The sequence below is a fragment of the Cucurbita pepo genome, chromosome 17 (genome assembly GCF_057944985.1).
Source record: "Cucurbita pepo subsp. pepo isolate OVF chromosome 17, ASM5794498v1, whole genome shotgun sequence".
In the NCBI taxonomy this organism is placed as follows: Eukaryota; Viridiplantae; Streptophyta; class Magnoliopsida; order Cucurbitales; family Cucurbitaceae; genus Cucurbita; species Cucurbita pepo.
In genome coordinates, this window is record NC_141814.1 from 1,814,778 (window position 1) to 1,839,272 (window position 24,495).

General features: G+C 36.6%; 5 protein-coding genes across 8 annotated transcripts; 2 read left to right on the forward strand and 3 right to left on the reverse strand.

Moving 5' to 3' along the window:
- Positions 1-1,923: 1,923 nt before the first annotated feature.
- Positions 1,924-2,734, reverse strand: SMAP1 (small acidic protein 1). 3 transcript variants are annotated; one of them, XM_087118937.1, is made up of 3 exons: positions 2,586-2,718; positions 2,482-2,521; positions 1,924-2,303 (listed from the first exon to the last, which is right to left on the reverse strand). In XM_087118937.1, the coding sequence occupies exon 3, from the start codon at positions 2,287-2,289 to the stop codon at positions 2,101-2,103; it is 189 nt and encodes a 62-aa protein (XP_086975063.1). In that variant the 5' UTR covers positions 2,290-2,303; positions 2,482-2,521; positions 2,586-2,718; the 3' UTR covers positions 1,924-2,100. The 3 variants fall into 3 exon arrangements, with proteins under 3 accessions (XP_086975063.1, XP_023513495.2, XP_023513491.2); XM_023657727.2 differs by lacking the exon at positions 2,482-2,521 and having other exon boundaries at positions 1,924-2,300; positions 2,586-2,734; XM_023657723.2 differs by lacking the exon at positions 2,482-2,521 and having other exon boundaries at positions 2,586-2,734.
- Positions 2,735-3,477: 743 nt separating this feature from the next.
- On the forward strand, positions 3,478-4,895 carry LOC111778674 (uncharacterized). Its single transcript, XM_023658632.2, has 2 exons — positions 3,478-3,992; positions 4,215-4,895. Exons 1-2 carry the CDS (start codon positions 3,663-3,665, stop codon positions 4,764-4,766), a joined length of 882 nt encoding a protein of 293 aa, XP_023514400.2. The 5' UTR covers positions 3,478-3,662; the 3' UTR covers positions 4,767-4,895.
- A 99-nt stretch (positions 4,896-4,994) lies between these two features.
- Positions 4,995-10,355, reverse strand: LOC111778673 (carboxyl-terminal-processing peptidase 2, chloroplastic). 2 transcript variants are annotated; one of them, XM_023658631.2, is made up of 13 exons: positions 10,180-10,355; positions 9,680-10,016; positions 9,432-9,581; positions 9,065-9,147; positions 8,705-8,910; positions 8,185-8,253; positions 7,710-7,828; positions 7,412-7,487; positions 7,297-7,338; positions 5,971-6,079; positions 5,537-5,634; positions 5,367-5,460; positions 4,995-5,286 (listed from the first exon to the last, which is right to left on the reverse strand). In XM_023658631.2, the coding sequence occupies exons 1-13, from the start codon at positions 10,285-10,287 to the stop codon at positions 5,161-5,163; spliced, it is 1,617 nt and encodes a 538-aa protein (XP_023514399.2). In that variant the 5' UTR covers positions 10,288-10,355; the 3' UTR covers positions 4,995-5,160. The 2 variants fall into 2 exon arrangements, with proteins under 2 accessions (XP_023514399.2, XP_023514398.2); XM_023658630.2 differs by having other exon boundaries at positions 9,680-10,022.
- A 6,567-nt stretch (positions 10,356-16,922) lies between these two features.
- On the reverse strand, positions 16,923-18,728 carry LOC111778337 (ammonium transporter 1 member 1-like). Its single transcript, XM_023658094.2, has one exon. It carries the CDS (start codon positions 18,657-18,659, stop codon positions 17,148-17,150), a length of 1,512 nt encoding a protein of 503 aa, XP_023513862.2. The 5' UTR covers positions 18,660-18,728; the 3' UTR covers positions 16,923-17,147.
- Positions 18,729-21,883: 3,155 nt separating this feature from the next.
- On the forward strand, positions 21,884-23,597 carry LOC111778123 (GATA transcription factor 1). Its single transcript, XM_023657786.2, has 2 exons — positions 21,884-22,254; positions 22,787-23,597. Exons 1-2 carry the CDS (start codon positions 22,084-22,086, stop codon positions 23,408-23,410), a joined length of 795 nt encoding a protein of 264 aa, XP_023513554.1. The 5' UTR covers positions 21,884-22,083; the 3' UTR covers positions 23,411-23,597.
- The last annotated feature ends 898 nt before the right edge of the window (positions 23,598-24,495 follow it).

Consider the following 24,495-nt stretch of genomic DNA (forward strand, 5'->3'; position numbering starts at 1 on the left):
ACTTGATCGATCCACTTGTATTATGTCAATATTAATCACGGTTCTTATTTATAGTGAGAATTATGTCTCATGATCAAGGATACTTGTATTATGTCAATATTAATCACGGTTCTTATTTATAGTGACAATTATGTCTCATGATCAAGGATATTTGAGACTTTTTTGCGTATATGAGTTTGTTCGATAGATCAATGTTGGGATTAGTTACACGAATTTGATGTACAAAGGTTCTTTTTATGGGTTAATTAACACTCCAAACTCTTATTGGGATTACATTTTGAAACCATCTGTACATATTTCGTGGAAGAGAAATGATGTCCTATGAAAATACTAGAAAAGTGGATAATAGCAAACATTGATTAATATGTGGAATTTTTCAGTCCAAACCTAAGCTATTGTGTTGTGTTCATCTTCTGTGTGGAGTCATGTACATAATACATAATCTTCATGAACCAGAAACTTACTCATTAGATTCCATTGTTCATGGTTGACCTTAAAGAGAAAAGGACTCATACGACACGGAGCACAACCGAGCAGTTTCTAGAGGTGTTCGTGATTTCGAGTGAGATTGCAAATCCATCATATACTTCACTATCTGTCTAGTGCCTATCCTCATGAGCTCTCTAATAAACATTCCAAGTCCCAGCTGCATCAACTCACCTAACTGGCAACGTGATGATCCCCCCTACATTCAGCCTACTGCAAAAATACATCAAGAAAGCTGCATTGATGTTTGAACCTTCTCCTAGTAGACAGAAACTGCGAACTCGTGTTTTGTCCAACTTGTGTTAACCTACTAAAAAAATCAAGACACCAGATCATCTGAATTTGCTTATCATGTCAAACCTCCACATATATGGTAATTGACATCATGTTACAACAAGAACTCAAGAAAACTTTCCCCAAGACACATTGTTTTAGCATACAAAACATTCGGTAATCATGCTGATCCCCAACACTATGTGGTAATTGGCATGAGGTTACAACAATGAACTCAGTAAAAACTAAATACCAAATGGTTTAATTGAAACATTGGACTTTCCAAGTTCCACTACCTCATACATCCAAATGCTGGATCCTTGGCTCTAGAAACAGAAATAAAGGAAAACTTGCCCATAGGGAGGATTTAAATTAAGCTGGCTTGAGATACGATGGCTATAGTTCATTCGCCACAATTTAACGCTTAATAACAACTTATTTTTCACAACTTATTTTTCAATTCTATCCGCTTGATTCCATTCGAGAAAAAAAGGACGGGTACACATGAAACCTACCACAATTCTATATCGGTTTCTACATTGTTGTTGGTCAAAGCAGACCTATTGCCAGTATCTAATGGGGTAGTTCCAAAGAGTATAGAAAAATTCTATGTACTTCACAGAGGATATTTAGGAACAACTCATTCAAGAATTAACAGTATGCTGACCCTTCATGATAAAACCTATAGCTTATAAGACAACTGTAAATATGACAAAACGGCGCATCATTGCGCCGTTCTAAATCCATGGTGAAACTCTCTTCGTATATCACAAAAAAGAGGTAGCTTTTTCCCCCTAAATAAAGTCCCTTCTTCGTTTCAAATGGGATTCTTATCAGATAAAAGTATCAGTGAGATTCGCCTATTCATTACACTAGTAAATGTAGACTAACAGATAGGGATGAGCTTATCCTTATTCCTTACTAGCAAGCAGCAAGTTTTTGGCATCCAAGCCAGTTATACTCGAAGGATATTCAGGCTAACCCATGGACTTCCTCAAAGTCCAAAATAGATTACTAAACATCAGAATGGAGCACATAGTTGCAGGAATTGTCTACTACATACAAACACCTCCTTAATTTTCCTTGTAACTAATGACAAAGATTACACGGTTGATTATTGTGGTTGAGAGGGAAAAGCAAGCAAATATGCCATAACCAATCAAGTACTCAAAAGCAATCAGTCTCCAATTTTCAATTTATCGCCAAGAAACTAGAAGTGCTGAAATCCCTAAAAAGCAGTAGGACATACTAGCATCAATCATCTTGTTTCATCAACAGAAGCAATAAACATACGATTAGTAAACTGACTACTTGTTTCGAATGGAACCAGGGAAATGAATTTTAGTTGATGTCGGAGTCATCAAAATCGTCCTCGAAGGAGTTGAAGAAATCGGCATCGGCGAGCTTGTTCTCTGCTGAGATCACGCCCTCGCCTAATATCTCAAGTGGATCGACATCATCCACGTCCATCGCTACCGTCGATCCCTGTTCTTCCATCTCCGCAAAGAACTCCATCGGTGTAGGCCTCATTTCTCCTCTCGCTGCTGCAATCGACCAATAACAAAACCGATACGTTTCTTCGGAACTTCAAAAAAATCGAAATAAAAAGCGAAACAGCCATTCGATCTCTTTTAGGATTCTATATCATGAACGACTGGAAAATAATCAAGATCAAAGAAGCTTTCTTCAATGGAACATGGACATCTTTGATTAGCAACTCACCGGAATAGAATTTTGAACGAGGCGAAGCGAATTACAACAGCTTCAAATCACAAGAAACAAGAAAATCGAGAGGCAAAGAAATTGTAATCAATCAAGATTCTTACCTGATCGACCCCTCACAATCACGCTTCGAGCCCAACTTTTATTTCTGAGTTCTGTTTCGCTCTTATTCTTCTTGCTTCGTCTTTGTGCCGACTGGAGAAGCAAAGGGATGGATATATCGAGCCCTCACAATCACGCTTCCAGCCTTCCGGCTTTTATTATTATTATTATTATTATTATTATTATTATCCATTTTTACTATAATACTTTAACAGTCTTTCAAAAAAAAAAAAAAAAAAAAAAATATATATATATATATATATATATATATATATATATATATATATATATATATATATATATATATATATATATATATATATATATATATATATATATATATATATATATATATATATATATATATATATATATATACATACGAGATGTGATGTTCACACGTAGTTGGGAAGGATAACAAACCACAATTTATGAGGGTGTTGAAACCTTCCCCTAGCTTTTAAACCCTGAGGGGAAGCCCGAGAGGAAAAGTCCAAAGAGGACAATATCTGCTAGCGGTGGATCTGGGGCGTTACAAATGGTATCAGAGCCAGACACCGGACGATGTGCCAGCCTTCTCGCCAGTAAGGACGTTGGGCCCAAAGGGGGTGGATTTGGGGGCGGTCCCACATCGATGGGAGGAAGAAATGAGTGCCAACAAGGATGCTGGGCCACGAAAGGGTGGATTGTGATGTCCCACATTAGTTGGAGAGGAGAGGAGAACAAACCATAAATATATTCATATTAATCCTTTATTTAAAAAATATGGTTAAATTTTTAATATTAGTATTAATACATTTAAATTTTAAATAAAAAATAAAAAATCTCTTGATCTTAGTATAGAATCAAAAACGTTTATCTACAACATGATCGTCTTTCCTTCCTTAATTTCTAAAATCTCTTCCAGTTGTTTGGTTAATTATCAAAACTTAAAATAAAAATGAAATAACAAAATTTTGTTGTAACTAAAAGAAAAGAAAGAGAACATTCCACGACCCACTATGGGCCATGGATAGAAGGAGAGGGAGGTTTAAGAGAGGAGGAAAGGGAAGCAATTACAAAACGGATAACGTGGCGAAATGAAGGCCCTGCTTCTTCATCCCACCAGCTTCAGCTTCACTCATCCATGGCGATCCATTTTCCCCAATCATTCTTCTCGCTTTCGCTTCTCCTCTGCAACAACCCACTACCGTCCTTGGGACTCCAATGCCGAATCCTTCGGTTCCCAGAAGTTCAGACGCAGAAATGAGGACGAAGAAGCCGCCCAGCAAGGCTTCGACCCCGGCATTCGCTTCGGAACTAGCCGGAAGACACGCCGCCGTTGGTGGTCCGACGAGCCGGCGCCGGAGTTCGATGAAGAACCTTCTGGGGTCTTGGATGATGTAATCGACAGTGTCTGGATTTTCAAGGTAACCCAATCCATTTCCAATCATCCATAGATCCCTTCGATGCTTCTCTGTTTCCAGCTTCCTACAATGGGTAATGTTTAGCATATAGAAATATTCAAGGAGAGAATTCAGTTTGCGGTTTGATAAAATTACCTAAAGAGTTCTTCGTCTTCTTCTTCTTCTTCTTTGGCATTTCTGGACTTTGGGTACGTAAAATTCATCAGCCAATCTTGGTGAGTGCAGGTATTCAAATCCTACGGCTGGGCTCTGCCACCCATAATCATCTCACTGCTGTTAAACTCAGGACCAAAAGCTTTTCTAATGGCGTTAGCTCTTCCACTAGGCCAGTCAATCATATCTCTAGCACTAGAGAAGCTATGGGGAGCACCAGAAAGAAGGCCAAAGCGCAGAACCAGAACCAAGACCAGGAAGAGACCATTCTACAGCACAGAGAGGAGGAGGGTGAAGGAGGAGGAGGAGGAGGAGGAGGAAGAAGAAGAAGCACAAGGAAACGGGTTAGGTAAGGGAAAGATGGGCTATGGATATCAGTCATGGGAAGTTGGTAGCAATGGTGGTGAAGTTAGAAAGGAGAGTAGAAGTGGAACCAATTTTGGTGGATGGGAGGATCTTGATGGAGTTGAATCAGGGGTGAGAAGGAAAAAAAAGAGCAGTAGTTCATCATCAATGGAGAGTGGTAAATTGAGTTGGAGAGAAAAGAAAAGTGATACTCCCCTGCTCTTGAGACTGTTGATTGCTGTTTTCCCATTTTTAGGTTCATGGACTAGGATGCTTTAGTAGAATGAGCTTCTAGGCTTTTCTTCTATACCTCACCAATTTTTACTCACTACTTGGGCTACATAAAACCTCAACAAGTTCCTCATCTTGTTGGGTATAGAATAAAAAGTTCAAAACTATTCTTATGCATAGTGTAAGCCTTTTAATCTAGTGCAGCAGGGTCTTTCTTGAGAACTATTCTGGGTTTTCAAATAATCGATAAAAGACGCATCTCGAACTGTACATTGATTTCATCAAAGTATAATATATATCAAACGTACAGTTCTTGTATGTACATTGTAAATAATTTCTATAACAGAAACTTGCAGGATTATTAATGTAAAGAATGTTGATCAATCAAGATAACTGAGCATCCCAAGTCAAATAATGGCAATTTAAACAAAATAATCTTTTATCATCTTGAAAATAGTTGTACCCTGTTGACATTGCAAGCAGAAGCAGGGTCCTCAAAGCAGCTACAGAAACCATCTCCGTCCTTGGGGAAGGATGCCGGAAGAGGACGATCTGGAATCACTCCAACCTGTAGAATAACCAGGTGTGTTAAGAACTTCGACTTCCTGAGAAGTGTTTGTGTGTTTGTGTGGTAAGAGATAGGGAGACCTTGTCAATGTTGATGTGGGCTGGTGTCTCGTAACGAGCTACTGTAACAGCCAAGCCAGAACCATCGGATAGTTTAAAGACTGACTGAATCTTGCTGCAGAGAGGGATGTGAGTTCATGTTAGGAATACGGATAAAAATGACATTTTGTGGCGCTGCAAAATGTTCTTACCCTTTCCCATAAGTTGGTTCTCCAAACAACACAGCACGCTTGTTATCCTTCAATGCACCGGCTAGTATTTCACTTGCACTAGCAGTTCCCTTATTGACCTGAATAAGCGTATCACCAAAATGATCGCAATAAAGTTAAAAAAGGATTACACTTTCCATACACTAGATTTGCAAATGTCCAGAAATAAGACAAAATGGTGTTAACTCCATAGAATAAGAAAGATGTAAAGGGAATCTTTTATGCATGAAGAAAATGCATGGAATTCATTGATGGAAGTCGGCTTTAAATTCAAACCAAGAAAAGAAATGTAACTTAATGAAATGCTAAAGATGAACTAAAATTTGAGTTACTAAAGGGTTGTGATGATGAAGAAACAAGAGATGAGATATTTGAGCACGCCTTTATTTAGAAAGAGAATAGAGCTGAAAGTTTACCAACACGGCTAGTGGTTCTGAAGCTGCTATAGTGCTGCTTCCATCTGAATCATATATATCTCGGACACCACTACTGTCGCAAATATACACAATAACACCTTTGTCCAACCTGAATAAGAACTGATAATATGAAACCAGGCAGCAGAGTTCTACGTGCATTGCACGTGACACTATCAACTTTTAAATTCTTTTATGTCAAGTATTATGTTAAAACTGAGATAAATTACTGATTTCCAAAATAAAGAAGTAAACTAGCAAATGAAATGATCAATGAAAAAGAGAAAAGATGAAATGATGGATCTCGAGCATGCACAGCATCAAAATCACCTAATAAATACAAGTCTACTCGATTCATTAAAAATAAATGTAGACAACCTATTTTACAAGGAATTTACCGAGGGCAGGCAAAAGGAATCAAGCAAATAGGAGCCTAATTGACCTAGCAAAGTGATATGATGCTTTCCCTTCAAAAACCAGATTCAATGTGGTACAAGATTATCATGAACAACTATGGTTGTGAGCCTACAGCTAATGTGGTTTCTAAATGACATATTTAAGAGTTCTCGGAAACCCATTTCAACCATTTCCCATTGCTGAAACAAAGAGGCGTTTGTTGATTCAGTTTTAATTCCTAGTGTTGACTTTCCTACGTCCCTTAGAATTTGATTTCTATTTTAGAAGATTTATTTATGAAATCAAGCTCCAAGACTTGTCTACCCTTCTTTTGTTGCTACAAGAGACCTCCTTTCCCTAAATAAATACGAAATGATTCTCATACTTGGAATTTGGAGCCTTCAAGCAATCATCTTCTCTAGCAAGTCCTGTTTTGTCCTTATCCCAATCTACCTCCCCTCCCCTTTCTTCATCTGACTATAGAAGGCTAAAATTCGGAGGAAGATCACAGCGTTTTGTTTGGTTGGTGACCTTGGGGAGGATGGATAACATGGGCTTTGTCCAAGTATCTTCTTCCATGGTTTCAAGCCCCAAGTGGGATGTATTGTGTAGGAAAGTTAGTTTCATATCCTAAAAGTAAAAAGTATGACCACAATAAAATTGTAACATCTGTAGTTCTAGTAACATCTGCAGTTCTATGTAATGTGCAATGCAAATATGACTTACATGCTAAACAGGGAAATTTTCCATGAACTATGATTTGATATCCAGGTGAAAGAGCCGACGAATGCAAAGTGACCACTTCTATCACCTAGAATCTTTTGCCACGTTATAAATTTAAATGTAATCTACTTGAATTCCGTTGTGTCATATTACACCATTATTGAAGCTTACAACATGAATTACATCACATAATACTCAAATAGCACGTACCAAATCTTGGCAATCTCAACTCCTTCGGGAAAAAGACCACCACTGCAACAAGATCCATAGTTCAAGAACTGTGCTAAAGTGCAAACTTAAGTGCTGAAAAGTGAAAGCTAATCACCTATTGTCCCGAAGGTCGAGTACAAAGGCATTAACCCTGTTACTCCTTAAAGAATCAATAGCTTCCTTCACAGCACCTGCAAAGGACGTAATCTCAAAACAAAAGCACGTTATCTCTTGGAATCCCTTGAAGACTGAGAATACTACAAGATAATGCCCTAGACATAATGTTGTTTTCAAATGACGTGCAGATAAGTAAAATGAATGAGGGAAATTTCAGATTTATTATTTGATTATCTTGTCTGAGTCAAACTACAGTGTAGTTGCTCTAGCTACAAAGTACAGATGATCTTCCTTACCAGAGGCCTTTTGATTAAATGAGGTAAGCTTGATGTAACCAATCTTAGAAGAATTGTCCCCTGAGCCAGGCAACTCACAAATTCTGGACTTCACTGGATTTATTGCAACTTTCTCTCGCCTGGAAGATGTGATTCTATTAGTTCTGGAACAGTTAGAATAGTAGAGGGGAAAGTAGACTTAGTGCAGCTTTATTCATAAGCTATATGATGCCAGAAGGTTCTCTCTAGGGGCAAAGGACTTTTGGCTCCCTAGTTCAGGACAAACTGAAATAATATTCTTTTGGCTCCCTAGTTCAGGACTTTTGGCTCCCTAGTTGAAAAAATATAAGATAAGGGGATAAATTCCAATGACAAACTGAAATATTCTACACAAACGAGAAACTACCATGATTTACAAAAGAATTTAAACTGCTGAAAGGAGGAAGGCATCAAATCATTGTCAGCTAGCCGTTAAATGGGTGGAAGATAAGCTTACACTAAATCTAGATGCTTTACACTGGGTCCACTTTGAACGGTCAATTGCACAGAACTTCCTTTGGGTCCCCTGTAATCACTCTTGTTAGATGGCGAAGTAAAATACAATTAAATCGACTCCAAGAAATAACCTTAACCAACTAACATGAGTTAGAAAACGGGCCTTTCTAAATCAATAGTTTCAAAATAGGTTCACAGATAATCTACTCGTGTGCCTTCGATGCAATAGTTTGTAGGAATCATTGCGATGGCTTATGATCAAGTAATAAAACAAAATACAGCGTATGTTTCATCCTTCATAACAAAAATGAAACACCAGGGATACCATGAACATGAAATCCATGTTTTTGCATATCCGGATATAACCGAATACAAATTACTAAATTTAAAGAGAAGTTGCAACATGTTAAAGTTAAATAAGTAACTCCTTATTAACTTTTTTATATATTATTTATCTACCAGCAACATGTACTGTTGCACTGTTTCAAGATTATGGTAACTTGGGAAGGAAAGAAACTTACTGCAATCGCTCTGCTGCATCATATATACCCATGGATTCTGTAGTAATGTCATCAATTGCCAGAATCACATCACCAGAAGTAATACCAGCTCTTTCTGCAGGGCCCCCAGGTGCAGCTGAAACGACAAGAAGTCCAGCAGGTCCATCAACAGCGGTGCGATAACCAATGGACAGCCCTACACCTGTAAGAGCACCTTGAGTACCAGACTGCCTTCAAAGAAGATATTACTAGATTTTAGAGCATTGCTTTCATACATCCAGAAGGAGATTATAAGTGAATGTCACGTCTAAATTTGTAGATGGAATTTCTTTTCCATCTAGACAAATGAAACACAACTTAACAAAAGGTAGCATTTCCTACCTGCAAGCTTTTAAACTTTTCAGGTTCTAGAAATCGAGTGAAGGGATCATCAAGAGTCGCAAGCATCTTCTTTATTGCAGTATCTGAAAAAAATTTAGGAAGACGAGTAAACAAGTCTAAATTGAAGTGCTAAATTAGCAAGAAGTTTCTCGCCACATATATGAGACCGAGTGAGGTTTTGCAGCAAGATTTATTTTTATCAATCTAACTTATAGATCATAATAATCAAATCAATAGGATCAGAGGTTCAAATGATAGGACAAATTTACGACCCTGGGTTGAAACAGTTTATTCATGCCTTCGGATCATAACTAGGAAAATATTCGGTCTACCATGCAAGATAAGAAACAGAGATGAAATTTCATACAGGTCTCTTCTCGCGTATTCATGGGTTCATTTCTCAATGCATTTTCTCTGTAACGAAACCAACTTTGTCCATTAAAATTCTTGTCGATATACGCACGGTCTATTGTCCTCCATGCCTCCAAAAAGAGTAGATTCTCTTCAGTGAGGGCCCCTGAATTAAAGCACATTCAATCAAGAAAAACAAAATCCCGAACAGTGTTTTCTCAAATTCAAGCTCGAGTGTAGATACAATTTGAAAATTAAACATACATGATGGACTATCCCCAAAAGTAGAAGATACAGACATCACTAGCATCACGCAAACCATCACCCGAGCAAGTTGTACAGAAAAACGGTGTCTAAATTTTTCCATAGCATTCCTGACTCTTCGGAAATTCACCGCGTATTTTTTCCACTTGAAGACATACCGATAGCATACGGAACTCATACCAGACGAGGAGGACAAACTGGAATGATATCTCCGTAGCTGCCGAAGCAACAAACCACGATTCGGTCCACAACTCCAACCCCAAATTCTCCCCCGACCATCGGTGCCGAGACTCGTTGATCGACCAAAACCAACCACAGGAGAATTCCATGGCAATACCTGCGACTGCCATAGCTCAATCTAACACGTTACTGAAAAGCAATGTAAATTCCTAATGCGACATTCAACGGCGAAAATTGCGCCGGCAGAGTGAAATTCTACATTATGATTGACAGCAGACGAAATTGATGATAATTTCAACAAAGAGATGGAGGACGAGTACCTTGACAGTAGCGCGACAACTAATAGTATGTTGAAGATGGACGTTGAAGAAAGCGAAACATGGTGAGGAGGAAGAAGAAGCACATCTCGAGAGGAACTCCATCGCCATTGTAAAGCCTACTGAGCGTTCACCACCATTGCTGGCAGCTGATGACTGTACGGCTTATCCATTGATGTTCGGCTTACTTTTTCACGAACAACTCATATGGGCTATCAATTAGATCCATGGGCCTAATTAATTAAAAATTAAATAGAACAATAAATCATGGGCTGGGCCTGATTTTATGTGGGCTGGGCCTGATTTTTTGAATTCAATAGATCAATGGGCCTATTTAATTAAAAATTAAAAAACATAGATAATGGGCTGGGCCTGATTTTTCATGGATCCAATATATACATGGGCTGGGCCTGATTTTTCGTGGATCCAATAGATACATGGGCCTATTTAATTGAAAATTAAAAAGAACAATATAGATCATGGGCTGGGCCTGATTTTGGTGGACCCAATAGATACATGGGCTGAGCCTGATTTTCGTGGACCCAATAGATCCATGGGCCTATTTTAATTGAAAATTGAAAAGAACAACACAGATCATGGGCTGGGCCTGATTTTTCGTGGATCCAATAGATCCCTGGGTTGGGCCTCATTTTGGTGGATACAATAGATCCATGGGCCTATTTAATTGAAAATTGAAAAGAAGAACATAGATCATGGGCTGGGCCTTATTTTCGTGGATCAAATAGATCCATGGGCTGGGCCTGATTTTGGTGGATCTAATAGATCCACAAGCCTATTTAATTGAAAATTAAAAAGAACAGCATAGATCCTGGGCTGGGCCTGATTTTTGTGGTTCTAATAGATCAGTGGGCTGGGCCTTATTTTTCATGGATCCAATAGACCCATGGACTGGGCCTGATTTTTGTGGATCCAATAGATCAGTGGGCTGGGCCTGATTTTGGTGGATACAATATATCCATGGGCCTATTTAATTCTAATTCGACCTCCTACAAAATGGGTAGAGGTTTAATTCACCAATAGTGATGGACTAAATTGAAAATTATTAATCTGTAGGGACTAAATTGAAATATTTTAACGAACGGGTATTAAATAAAATCTAAATATCACTCAAACATTAAGAACTAAAACATATATTTTAACAACAGGTTTTAAAAATTAATTACATAAATAAAATTTAAATTTATACCATTTTTTTTAATATTTTTTTCTTTAATTCAACCATTAAAAATAAGAAGTTTAAATTTAATTTAGTTCCTTTAATTTGTAAATTTTTGCTTTAGTATTTATAATTTGGGTTTATTTTCAATTTTCATTTGATTTGGGTTTTTTTTTTAATTACAAAAATTATAATTGAACCAAAATACAAAATAAATAAATTCCAAAAAGAATAGTCCAAGTCATGAAGTATAATTAATTAAAAGTTGTGGGAATTCTGTAATTTGAAAATTTGAATATGGGGACTTTTCTGTCCAAAATAAAACGCGTCAAAAGTGAAAACTAAAAGTCAAGACTAGGGGCTGCTACATTAAATTTGCGGGACCATAACTAAATAAAATACATACATTTGCTGACGTCACATTCATATCCACATAAAATTTCCAATAATATAATAAAAAAATTCAATTTTTTAATTTTTTAATTACAAAATAACTATTAATTTTTATGATTTGTAATAATTTAATTATTAAACATGCTTTTTTTAATAATTAGATTAAATTATTATATATAAAATTTAAAATTTAAAATAGGATAAATGTGAAAATAATTAACAAAATCTTTATTGATTAAAGTGCAACAAATTTTAATATTTTTTAATTAAGTCATGTGAATACCATTAAGTCGCAAGGGACTTTATAGCGTTTAATAAATATTTTAAAAAGCGGTGTGAATGGAAGAAGTAGGCACTGTTGACTTAGAGAGTACTAAAAATGTTCATGAATTTATGCGGTTGACGTCTTAACGTGAGATAGATATGAAAATGGCATCTTCGAAAGAGAATTCTCAACCCAATCTTTGTATTTTCTGTCAAGTCGAGTTCATTCAGTTAAAGAAGATGAAATTAACGGGAAGGAGTGAACAGAAACAAGCAGAGATGTGACGGTGATAGTGATTGATATGAAGAATGACTACTGAAGAGACGGAAAATGGCAATGATGTCTCCACGACAACGAGTAGTTAAAATGGATGAAAACGAGTAACGAAGCACTTGCAACATGACAAGATTTGGTCGATCGAACGACGAAGAGATTCGAGGAAGGACCGAACAAGGGAAATATGAAACCCTAATATATACTTACTAGGTTTGGGTTACCTAAAAATTGAATAACGAACCTCTATAATTGTATGATATTGTCCACTTTCATCATAATTTAGTGTTTCTTGCCTGTATATTCGTGATCTATTGCATATCATCTTGTCCTCGTCGTATATGTATATATATATTTTATTAAATTATAAATTTGATCCTAAATTATAAAATTATGTTGATTTATTTTTTATTTTAAAATTTTCTTATAGATTATTATATTTCAAAATTGTATTTTCCTTGGCTTCCACTTGCCTTAAACGTCATCGTTTTGTACGCCAAACCCACCCCCTTCCCTTGGGTTACTCTCCACTTGGACCAATCATGTGCCGCCACTAGTGAACCTTTCCGTCTTTTGTTTTTTCAATACTTTTGGGAGCTCCACTTACCATCCTGCGGTCCACTAATTTCCATGTCATATTTATTAAAATACGTTCAAATTTAATATTATAATTTTTTTTAAAATATTATTGATTTAGAAAATATGTCTTATTTATTCGAGAGATGGAAAATGTGCACGTTTCGTTAAATACAATTACTTTTGAATAATTGTTTAAAGTATCTTAATAATATTAGATAGGAACGTTTTATTAGTAGTAGGAGCATTACCCTAAGGACAACAAGTTGATAGAGATAATATCTATGATGGGAGTAATGGAAGGCTCGGGAGATAGCCCAACTAAACCCAGACTTGGGACAAATGGCCGAGCAAAATCCCGACAATGTAGATACGTCGCAAGAGGAAAGATATTTCTAGGATCATAGACGACACGACCTCGAAGAACTTGATGACACATCCAAAGAATTTTGTGATGGGCCAACTGTAGTTATTAGTTATAGACAAATTTGTGAACGTATGAAGTGCTCTGAAGGATACAGGTTGAGTTTTCCTCAACTGTGGTGACAACCAATCTCAAGAGCCCTTGTCGTGAATGATGACCTAGTCGTATGGGCAACGCAACATTCCTAAAAAAATAGTTCAAGAAAGTGTTGAAATTTAAAAACAACGAGAATTCTTAAACATCGAATAAGAAGATAGATTTGTGAAGGAGTATGAACAAGAATAGTTCACTCTTATGTCCCATTTTCCCCCGAGATTCAACTTATTGGGCCTGAGACTTCAAGTCGAGGGGTCGTGTCTGTCCAATTTCCACCAATAGTTTCGTGTGTGAAGTGACCCATCTCGAATAAAGTTCTTTGACTAAATGTTGCAAAGATAAGCAAATCTCGAACCATCTCACTATATTATCATTTTTATAAAAATACTAGTGGAAGAACTCAACTTTATGGGTCTAGATAATAACGTGGCCTATAATTTAAAAGTTAACCAATTTTTAAAGTTCGACGGAAATTAAAAAAAAAAAAAAAAGTATTTTAATTATACAATGATTACATTTTAATGATATATATAGTGCTAACTTTTTTAGATGATTTGGGTGGAGTCACGATCCAACTTTAATGATCATAATTTTAATGGTCTTAATTTTTTAAAATATATAATAGACGAAATATAATTTGGATCTTTAAATTATTATATTTTCGTCTCATTTTAATTTTTTAAATTTCTATTTTATTCTTTAAATTTTTATATTCGTATAGTTCATATACTCGTGGTTAAACATTCATTTTATATTTAACAAATCTCTTAACTCACACGTTCGTAAATATAAGATATTTTATTTATTTTTAATTAAAAAATATAAAAGTTGGTAGAATTTTCGTTAATAGCAGAAAGTGAATTGTTTTCTTAATTTTCAATAAAAACAAATAACAACATATTATTAATGGAATTTCACTTTTAAATCAGTTTTATTATAAAAAAAAAATAACAATTAAGCACAACCAACCGTCCATCTACTCTACCAACTTTTAACACATTTTAAATATGTTATTTATTTATTATTTAATATTATTATTTAAAATTCGAGAATCGAACTTTATTGTTCGGAGATTGCGTTCACTCCTAACCATCTAGGACAAGACCTTTCAATTTTCATAATTGCTCGTCTAATTCCAGTCTAAAATTTTTCAAAAATTATATTTACATTAGTGAAGTCTCGTTTAATTTCTATTCAGAATCGAGCAACAAAATTATTCATCTATATGCTAAATTATCGTTCCAACATGAATTTAATTTTTTTTTTTTTTTTTTTTTTTTGTGGCTTTAATGAATTGCTTTTTTTCAAAATAAATAAATGAATTATTGCTTTTTAGAAAGCTCCGACCTTTTTGGTAATATCCTTAAAAAATAAATAAAGTCCCAATAATTATATATTATAAATAATATTTATAGTGGTGTTCCATCTGCCAAATCTCGCACGTGGGAAGCGTCATGCCAAAAATCTGAATATAATATTATAAAAATAATAAATTTTAATTTTAAATATGAAAAAACTTAATTTCGACTTCCCTAGAAATGGGAATAGTCAAAAATGGAGGGGAAAAAGTGGTCAAAAGCCACGTGGATTAATTTTGCTTTTAGAACCCTCTAAAGTTGCAAATTTATTAGTAAGGGTCTGAGGTTTTCATTTATTGCATAAATACACATAACGACAAAAGCTTCACTGTTTAGCCGTGGAAATTCAGAGCTCTAAGTTCACACGTCACCATCTAACTCCCACCAATAGCGTTCCGCCAATATTAAATTTTAATTAAAATTAGAAAATATCTTCGTTTTTTAATTGTAAAATTCATATTTTAATTTCTTAAGCTGAAATTTATTTAATAAAAAATGTTAAATTTGCGTAAGCATAGAGCTTTGAGAAATTATATTCAATTTCAGAATTTAATTCCTTAAAATATAGTTTGGAAAATAATGGTTTTTATTTATTTTTAAATAAATTGACGGATGACTTTTAAAATAATATTATTATCATTTCTAGGCAATCTCTTCCATATATTCCTTATCTCCAATATTTATTTTTTATTCACAATTATTTAATTTATTTATGAATTTGAATTTTTCCACTCATTTAACACAAATCTATTAATTTTTCTTTTTAAAACAGGTTGGAAGCTAGCGCAACTCTCGCTCGAGTATCATTATCCCGATCACCGAACATGTTAGTCTTAAAAAATCAGGTAAGAAAACAAGGGGTTGACTCGATCAACTTAGAATCTCCCATTTCAACATTGACTATTTATGTAATATTTTAGACGTTTTTAATCTTCAAACGCTTTAACGTCAAGTATACTTCTACACATGCAAAAATATATATTTTTTGTCGATTATTTATCTATTACTTCATAAATTACTCCTTCAAACACTAATTTAAATTTAAAAAAATTTCTCGATTATAATGTTTTATTTCTTTAATCTCATTCACGATAGACTTTGATTTCTTCTTTAATATTTAATTGCAATTTCTTTTCAAATAAGAAAAGATATAATATAATTTTTTTTAATACAAAATATGATTTTAGAATAAGAGTTTTAATAATGATTACTAATTATAAAATTATTTTAACACGTAGCTTTTAGCCATTTTGATTTACAGATTACAGTAAGACTAGGGAAGAGAGAATATACGGAGTTATTGTATGACTGAAATGTCTTGGTTCATATCACATACGGAAGACTCATTTTTTCTGTAGATTACAGTAAGACTAGGGGAGAGAGAACGCGAGGAAGAAGACCTGACCCATGCTACTCGATTCGACCTGCGTACCAAACTAGTTTGACCTACTTACCTAACCTGACTCGCTTGACTAATCTGACCCAACTCGATCAGTAAGATGTGACCCGAATCCAAAAAACCTAATTTCTCGAGGTTTGCACCATTTTGACTTGATTTTTACCCTATTTTCAATGGTTCTAATATTTTCCCTCAGGGACTTTTGAAAATTCTTCAGGATTCGAACCTATCTCGAGAAGTCTACAAAAAATAAGTGGCCACATGGATTATCTCTAAGTAATACTTATAGGCGTTGATTACGACAGTGGGCAAAATCCATTAGGAAGTATGACGAAAAACCTAGTTAATCAAGTTGGATATTTATTAGAATACGCCTATTTGATCAAGTTGTATATTTATTAGGAAGCATGACGATAAACCTAATTGATTAAGTTGTATATAGTTAAGCCTAGAAACTTGTTTGTGTTTGATTTAGTACAATATCATGCTTAAAGCTTCCGCTTATATGTTGTGAACTTTGATTAGTCCTAATTTTATGAGGACTTCAGCATGTCGTCTCATGTATTCATAAATTTGTTGATTGAGAACGTTGGACACTAATTTTATAGGGACTAGATTCCCTTGTCGGCACGAATATTATATTAGATATATGATTATGTGCCCTAAAGAGCCTAGACGAGAATATGCATGAATATGAGTAGTTATTGTACATTCCCTTAGTCCTAAAACCCACATTTTGTCCCTATGAATATTTCAAATGATCATATGAATAATTCTGAACTATGAAATTTCTGTAACACTCACGATTACTTATGGATAAAATATTAACAAATAATCAATATAAGGAAAATACTCGAAAAAAAAAAAAAAATCAGTTGAATCAGGATTTTTTTTTTTTTTTTTTTTTTATATAATAAATACGTACAATAAAACTTAGTAGTGTGGGGTAAAAAAATAATTTTGAAAGGATAACACATTTAAGCCAACTTGGTCGAGAAACCCCAAATTTCTTAATTTCCAAATGGACTGGTGTCCCTTGGCTCAATCCTTCTCATCTGGACCCCATTCGCCGATGACTCATCTTCATCATGGTACACGTAAGCAAATCCACCGTGACGTGTCATGTCCATTCCGGCCATCTCATCCGCCGGCGAAATTCTCAGTAGCTTCAGTTTATGAAGCCCGAAAAACAATGGTCCCATTGTGATGCTTACCCACCCAGCAATCACCAAAATCTGTATCAGATGCGCCGCCAGCAACTTCCCTCCGCCGCCCATGAACAACCCGTGTGGCCGCCCGATCTCTCCGCCGTACACCTCGTTCACATACTCCTTTGTCGCGAACAATGCTGTGAAAATTATCCCCCACGCGCCGCACCCGCCGTGCAATTGTGCTGCCTCCAATGGGTCATCAAATTTCACCTTCTCCGCCAGTTTATTCAAGCTGATTAACACCAACGCTGCCACAAATCCGCATATCACTGCCGCCCATGGCTCCACCACTGAGCAGCCGGAGGTTATGGCGGCGAAGCCGCCGAGTAATCCGTTGCAGACGTCGGTGACGTTCCAGTGACCGGAGAGAATTCTTTTTCCAAAAAGGGTAGTCAACGCTGCTGTGCAACCGGCGAGGGTGGTTGTAACGGCTGTCCGACCGACGGCGCTCCACTGTCCGTAGAAATCACCCACTCCGTACGGAACTAGGATTTTGGTGAATGAACCGGGGTTGAACCCGTACCAACCGAACCAAAGCATGAAGGTACCGAGAACGACTAACGTAGCACTATGGCCTCGTAACGCAACGGATCGTCCGGTTTTTTCGAACCGACCGATTCTTGGGCCTTCTATTAAAGCACCCCAAAGTCCGGCGATTCCACCCACCATGTGAACCACGCCCGAACCGGCAAAATCGATGACTCCGGTTCCGAATAAGAGATTTCCATTGGACCGGGAGGGGCTGGCCCAACCGTCTGGAGACCAAAACCAGTGGGAAACCACCGGGTAAACAAAGCCGGTCAAAACAGAGGAGTAGATCAAATAGGCAACGAATTGGGTCCGCTCGGCAATTGAACCGCTGGTGATGCCGGCGGCGGCGATGGCGAAAGCCCATTGATAAAGGAAGAAGCTATAATCGGTGGGGGTGGGTGTGGCGGAGGGGATTGACTTGAGGCCGAAGAAATGGCGGCCGATGAATGCGTTGGAGGGGCTGCCGAAGGCAAAGGCGAAGCCGAAGAGGTAGTAAAAGAGGCCGCCGGCGGCAGCGTCGAGGACGTTGGTAAGCATGATGTTCATGGTGTTTTTAGCACGGACGGAGCCGGCGCAGAGCATGGCGAAGCCGAGTTGCATAGAGAAGACGAGGTAGGCGGAGAAGAGGAGGTAGACGGTGTCGACGGCGAATTTGGTGTCGGAGAAGTTGGTGGTGGTTGTAGAGAATTGATCGCAGATGAAGGAGGCAGCGGCGCCGGAGTTCGTGACATTGGGGCCGAGGAGCTGAGCCAAAGTCAGTGTGCAGTTTGGAGCCGCCATTTTTGAAAACTCAAAAAACAGAGCAAGGAAGTCTCTCTGCTGGAGAGAAACAGAGCGTGGGATTATTTACATATTGATCCGACATTTATAGACGCATCGACACCATGGTGATGTCATTATTATTATTTTGGTTTTTTTTTTCTCTCCATATTTTAAAATTATATAAATTTTAAGTCAATTTATTAAAAAAAAAATTGATGGGTCTTGAGTTACATTTACAATCGACACAATTGATGGGTCTCGAGTTTAGGTTTCTTGCCTAGAACCATTCAAATATGACTCGATCAATAACGTAATCCAGATCTTATTTTACCATGAGTTTGATTCCTTGTTGCTTTGGAGTTCTTGAAAATTTTAGATCTAGAGGTCTTGTTCTTCATCAATTGTTAGATCGAATCTGGAATGAAGTCACTTTTAGATTTTTAATCTACAGGCTTCCATATTCATAAGAGTTATTATATCCCATTGGCTCCCTAGCTAACTCAGTACATGCTGCTCTAAATAAATTTATTTTCTTTTCGTTATCGTTACATTGATTAAGTTGAAAGTCAAAGTCAAAACCTACTTGAATATATATATATATGGTTAATTTATAATGTTTTAATAACTCATAATAGTCGTCACGTTGTATATATAGAATTTGCAATTTAGCCCTTGAAGTTTTGGCAAATTGACGAAGTATCTAATATTGTGATGTTGACAGGTGAAGTCAATGGTCATGGCATCTTGTGGATGATTGAGTGTTCACATTTCAAAGTACATGGGTGTCAAAAAAACATAGTAAATATATATATATATTCAAAAAGTTATATTAAATTTCGTTACGTATGAGTGACGACGACGAATATTAGGAGGAACTCAAATACATTTGATATGCTAGAATATTACAATAAATCTACGTACGTTTCAGTTCAATCTATGATTAAAGATGTTCATTTAACTCGTAGGATAAAAAAATCACAGGAGCAGAGGAGTGAGGAGAGATTTCTCCCTGTTAGATAAACTAGGTTAGAGACGGGAATTAGTAAATAAATAGATGAATAACTACAACATTCATCGATATTTGAGCTCGAGTTCGGAATGTCGTTTATGTTGTCTCTACAATCGTTCTTCATTATTTTTCTATATATATTATAATAAAAATAAAAATAAAAATTTAAAAGAGATGAAAATAAAATTTTATTTGAAATTAGTTTTGGGGTTATACCAGGGTGGGCCAATATGAAAAAGTGATGCGCAAGCCCAACTCTAACTTGTGGGCCTGGATCAAATATTGGGCCCAGTCGCAATAAATAGCTTTGAAAAATTAGGGCCCATAGCCCAGCTCATTAACCTAGTTTTTAATAAAAGGCTATTTCTTTGTCGGTTTTGCAACTTCCCCACTTAACTTACTTATATTGTCTACTTTGACCCGTCATGTATGGTCAGCTTCAAGATGTTCCCACACTCTTATGAGAAGTTGCTACCTGAGTTGTGTCAGCCTCAACAAAATAAGATGGAACGAGTAAACGATTAGTTTTGGATTGAAGTGAGTCCGAGTATGAAAACCTCCAGCTGAAGAAAAATATGGGTTTGTACTTATCGCTCGGGTATGTCATTGTAGCTATGTTTTTAAGATTATTTTCTTTGAATTTTGATTCACTAAAATAAATACACAAATTTAAATAATTTGGGAGAAATTAATTTGATTTAGTTTGAATTTTATATTAGATATAATTATGGAATAATTTTAGTATTTTAGATATAAAAGTTGTCCCATAATTGACACTCTCATTTAAACCTATTTTCAATGCATTTACGTACCATTCCTTTAACCATCAACTTTGTTTTTTTAGGTTACATAGAAAAGGAAGGTCGTCTTATTCTTCAATTCCCCTTCTTTTCCACTTTTATCTTTCACTTGATACTTTGGAACACACCGTCCTTATAGAGAGAGAGGCACTTTCACGTCTTCTTACCCCCAAAATGGCCAATGATCGTAGAAAAGTTTCTTTTTCTAGGGTACCCCAAAAATAGATCCAATAGAAATGTGGTAGGGTATGTTCTTATAGAGAGAGACACTTTCACGTCTCCTTACCTTGAAATGAAAAATGATTGGGGAGAGGTTCTTTTTCTAGAGTACCCGAAAAACAGATCCAGTGGAAACTAAGGTAGGACATGTAACTCAAAGGATTAGAGCTTCCTTTTTCTATGGTACACAAGAATAGACCCAGCGGAGACGGGGTAAGGCTTGTAACTCAAAAGATCAGAGCACGTGACCAGAACCACGGTAATAAAATAACTTATTATGTTGGTATTTATAAATAATATAATGGGAAGGTTGACAACAAATCAGGAATGTGACAATGAGATTCACCTTTAAATCCTAAAAAATTTGTGGACCCTTCTTCTAATTTTAAATAAAATCTCTGTTTTTTCAATCACATTTATTTAGTTTGAAGAGATTCTCATATATTAAATTTTATTCCTTTTTTTTTTGGTTTAAACTTCAAAAGGCCTAATTTTGGTTCATTATTTATTAATATAATAATTTGGAAAAAAATAAATTAAGAGAACCGTTAAATAAATAAATAAATATATATATACTTATATTTATTTAAAGTACGGTCGGCTCAATATTTACTTTATGTAGTTGAAAGACGTGGTGGGGCTTTAAGGCGTTGGACTTTCCTCCCACATGCACGCACTACTGTTCCCCAATCCCAACTCTGAATTTACATTATTACCCCTCCCTCCTCCCTCGTGGAACCCACGCTCTTTTCTCTTAATCCATCACTCAGCGCGTGGGCTCGTACACTATTCTCGCCGCCACATGCGGTGACTCTATGGGCCCCACGAACAAACTTCCCATAAAAAAACTCCAAACAAAAATAAATCAAGAACTCCAACCACGTGGGCCAATCTCATTGGATGTAGCAAAACGACGACATATCGTGAACATCGTCCAGACACCCATCGATCTCATACATACTTTTCTCTCTTCCTAATTTACCCCTCCCCACAGCGTTAAACTCCCATTCTACCCTTTTTCTTCATGCCCATCAGATCCACGCAAAATTCGGTGATACCTCATCTCATTAGCTGCCAACTCACTCTGGTCCTTCACTCTCAAGTCAAAGTCAAACACTTATACTTGGTTAACTCTACAACCATCCGCATAGGATTACCCCCTTTCTATACGTTATAAAGCCAAAACAGAAATGGATTTTTTAATATTTATTTATTATTATTAGAGAGAGAAAGAGAAAGAGAGAGAGAGAGAGAGAGAGAGAGAGAGAGAGAGAGATTTTCATCCGTTCGTTCGTTTCCCCCACTACCACCCGAAAGCCCTCACGAAGGCTGCGTGTTGACGATAAGCTCTTTCTCTCTCCACAAATAAAGGATTTTCTCTCTCTTCAAACTTCAAACGAAAACTGAAACACAAATGGAGTCTTCTTTGGCTTTCATGGATGACCTTCTGGATTTCTCTTCGGATATCGGTGAGGAAGATGAAGAAGACGACGTCGTTCCACCCAGATCTTCCACGGCGGCCGACTCCTCGGAGTTTAACGCCGCCTCCCTCCCCGACGACACTTCTTCCGGCCGTATTTTGCTTGTAAGTTCTTTCCTTTTATTCTCTCCGGTGGGTTTCTGAAAATGGGTTGACACGGAGTGAGTTACTGTGTTGACTCGCCCGAGTTTAGTAAAGAGAAAAGTGAAGTCTAGTGAGATGAGTTGAAAAGACATTTATGTCCTTGGTAGACACTGTATGGATTGCGAAATGTTGAGGGTATTTTGGTCATGGGATTCTAATAATAGTGGAAATATTAATATATTTAATTTCTTGATACGGCCACTCCCCTCTCCTCCATAATTTTAGACGAGTGTTATATTGAAATGACATTTTTGCCCCTAACTCCCGACATTCCTCCAACGAATACGAGTTGGCTTTTTCGTCATTTTTTTTTCGTAACCCCCCGGCTCTCAGTATTAAAAGAAAACATAATAATTTAATTAAATTATTATTATTATTTATTGTTGATACTGTTATTGTAATTATTGGTGGACCAAAAAGACAGGACCGAGTCAACTCGGTTGGTTTAGGCCGAGTTTTACTGAACCGAACTCGTTTTGGTTTTGTGCTTTAGGAGGATTGTGGGGAGGAGGAACTTGAGTGGCTATCAAACGAAGATGCATTTCCGGCCGTCTCGACGTTCGTCGACATTCTCTCCGACCACCACCACCACCCGCCGCCGCCGTTGACGACGGTCTCGAAACAGAACAGTCCAGTTTCGGTTCTCGAAAGTAGTTCAGTCAGCAGCCATAGCGAAACCAACAGTACTAAGTCAAGCAGCCACGGAAGCGTTTTGATGAGTTGCTGTGTCGGCCTGAAAGTTCCGAGTAAGGCTCGGAGCAAGCGCCGTCGTGGCCGGCACATTTCCGGCCACCATCTCTGGTTCAAGCAGCAACCCAGTTCGAGGAATGTTAAACAAGTAGTACCCACCACGACGACGACGACGGCGATAGGGAGGAAATGCCTACATTGTGGAGCGGAGAAAACGCCGCAATGGCGGGCGGGGCCATTAGGGCCAAAAACGCTGTGTAATGCTTGTGGGGTTAGGTTCAAGTCAGGGCGATTGGTGCCGGAGTACCGGCCGGCTAGTAGTCCGACGTTCTCGCCGGTGCTGCACTCGAATTCTCACCGGAAAGTGATGGAAATGAGGAGGCAGAAGCAGTTAAGTACGGTGGTGAATCCAATGGATAAAGGGTAAGCTTCAATTTTGGGGATTTTGATTTTCCCCTTTCATCCGCCATTAATTTAGCTTAGATTTTTAGGCATTTGTTTGTTATTGTGGGACAGAGATTCAAAATTAGTGCAAAATTTCTCTGTTTAATGCCCAAAATTCATTAGGGAATTTTGACAAAATGTGTTTTGATTGTGTTTTAGACCATTTTTTCCCTGTTCTTCAAGATTCTGCACATAAATAGAAAATTAGGGTTTTTTTATAATAATTTTCATAGATTCTAATTAGGGTTTGTGGGGTATTTTTTAATCCTTACAATACTTGTTTTTTGTGTGTAAAAATGTGAACTTTTTCTGGGTTTGATTTTCCCGAGAAAATTTCTGTCAATTAATTTTGTGTTTGTCAAGCGAGAAAATTGGGTGGAAAATAAAAATTGAACCGAAGATATAATGGCCGTCTGAATGTATAAATAAAATTTGATTTTTATTTATATTAATACAATTAAATAATGATATTTTTTTGTGTAATTATTTTTTTTCTGTTGAGAGACTCAATTATCATGGTATCAAAACAAAATCAGACCCTGCCCGGCCCATTAGGATTGCCCGGCCCAAATGTGTTAAGTCAATTTTCTAGGGAAAGGTTTCCACACCCTTAAGGGTGTTTTGTTCTCCTCTCAATCAATGTGGGACATTACACGGTCTTGCTCAATTTTTTTTTTCGAAATTGAAGAAAATCCCTAAAAAATCATAATATTTGATGAGAATTGAAAAACTAGTGTGAGTTTTTGTCTGAAAGTTCATATGATTCATAGACTTAGGTCTTCGTTAGACTCACCGGAGAAAATATATATATCATATGATTCATATATATGATAGACGGTTATATATAGTAGATGGACATATTTAATAAATTATATATAGTAAATTAAATTATATAAATAGCCGTAAGCAGTACTTTGAAATGTACTATCTTCCCTTTTTTTTATTCTCTGTTACAATACATATCTGAAGTTATCAAATATGAACTTCTAGTCAATACTTCTCATCGCATTTTCTCTCTCCTGTTTTATTCTATGTTTATTAAAAAAAAAAAAAAAACAATATTATGAC

Coding starts and splice junctions, on each gene's coding strand:
- SMAP1 (XM_023657727.2), bottom strand. CDS start 2,289: ATGAGGCCTACACCGATGGAGTTCTTTGCGGAGATGGAAGAACAGGGA.
- LOC111778674 (XM_023658632.2), top strand. CDS start 3,663: ATGAAGGCCCTGCTTCTTCATCCCACCAGCTTCAGCTTCACTCATCCA. Junction 3,993..4,214: donor ACAGTGTCTGGATTTTCAAG/GTAACCCAATCC, acceptor TGGTGAGTGCAG/GTATTCAAATCCTACGGCTG.
- LOC111778673 (XM_023658630.2), bottom strand. CDS start 10,287: ATGGCGATGGAGTTCCTCTCGAGATGTGCTTCTTCTTCCTCCTCACCA. Junction 7,488..7,709: donor ATTTAATCAAAAGGCCTCTG/GTAAGGAAGATC, acceptor CGTCCTTTGCAG/GTGCTGTGAAGGAAGCTATT. Junction 5,461..5,536: donor GAACCAACTTATGGGAAAGG/GTAAGAACATTT, acceptor CCCTCTCTGCAG/CAAGATTCAGTCAGTCTTTA.
- LOC111778337 (XM_023658094.2), bottom strand. CDS start 18,659: ATGGCGGCTCCAAACTGCACACTGACTTTGGCTCAGCTCCTCGGCCCC.
- LOC111778123 (XM_023657786.2), top strand. CDS start 22,084: ATGGAGTCTTCTTTGGCTTTCATGGATGACCTTCTGGATTTCTCTTCG. Junction 22,255..22,786: donor CTTCCGGCCGTATTTTGCTT/GTAAGTTCTTTC, acceptor TTTGTGCTTTAG/GAGGATTGTGGGGAGGAGGA.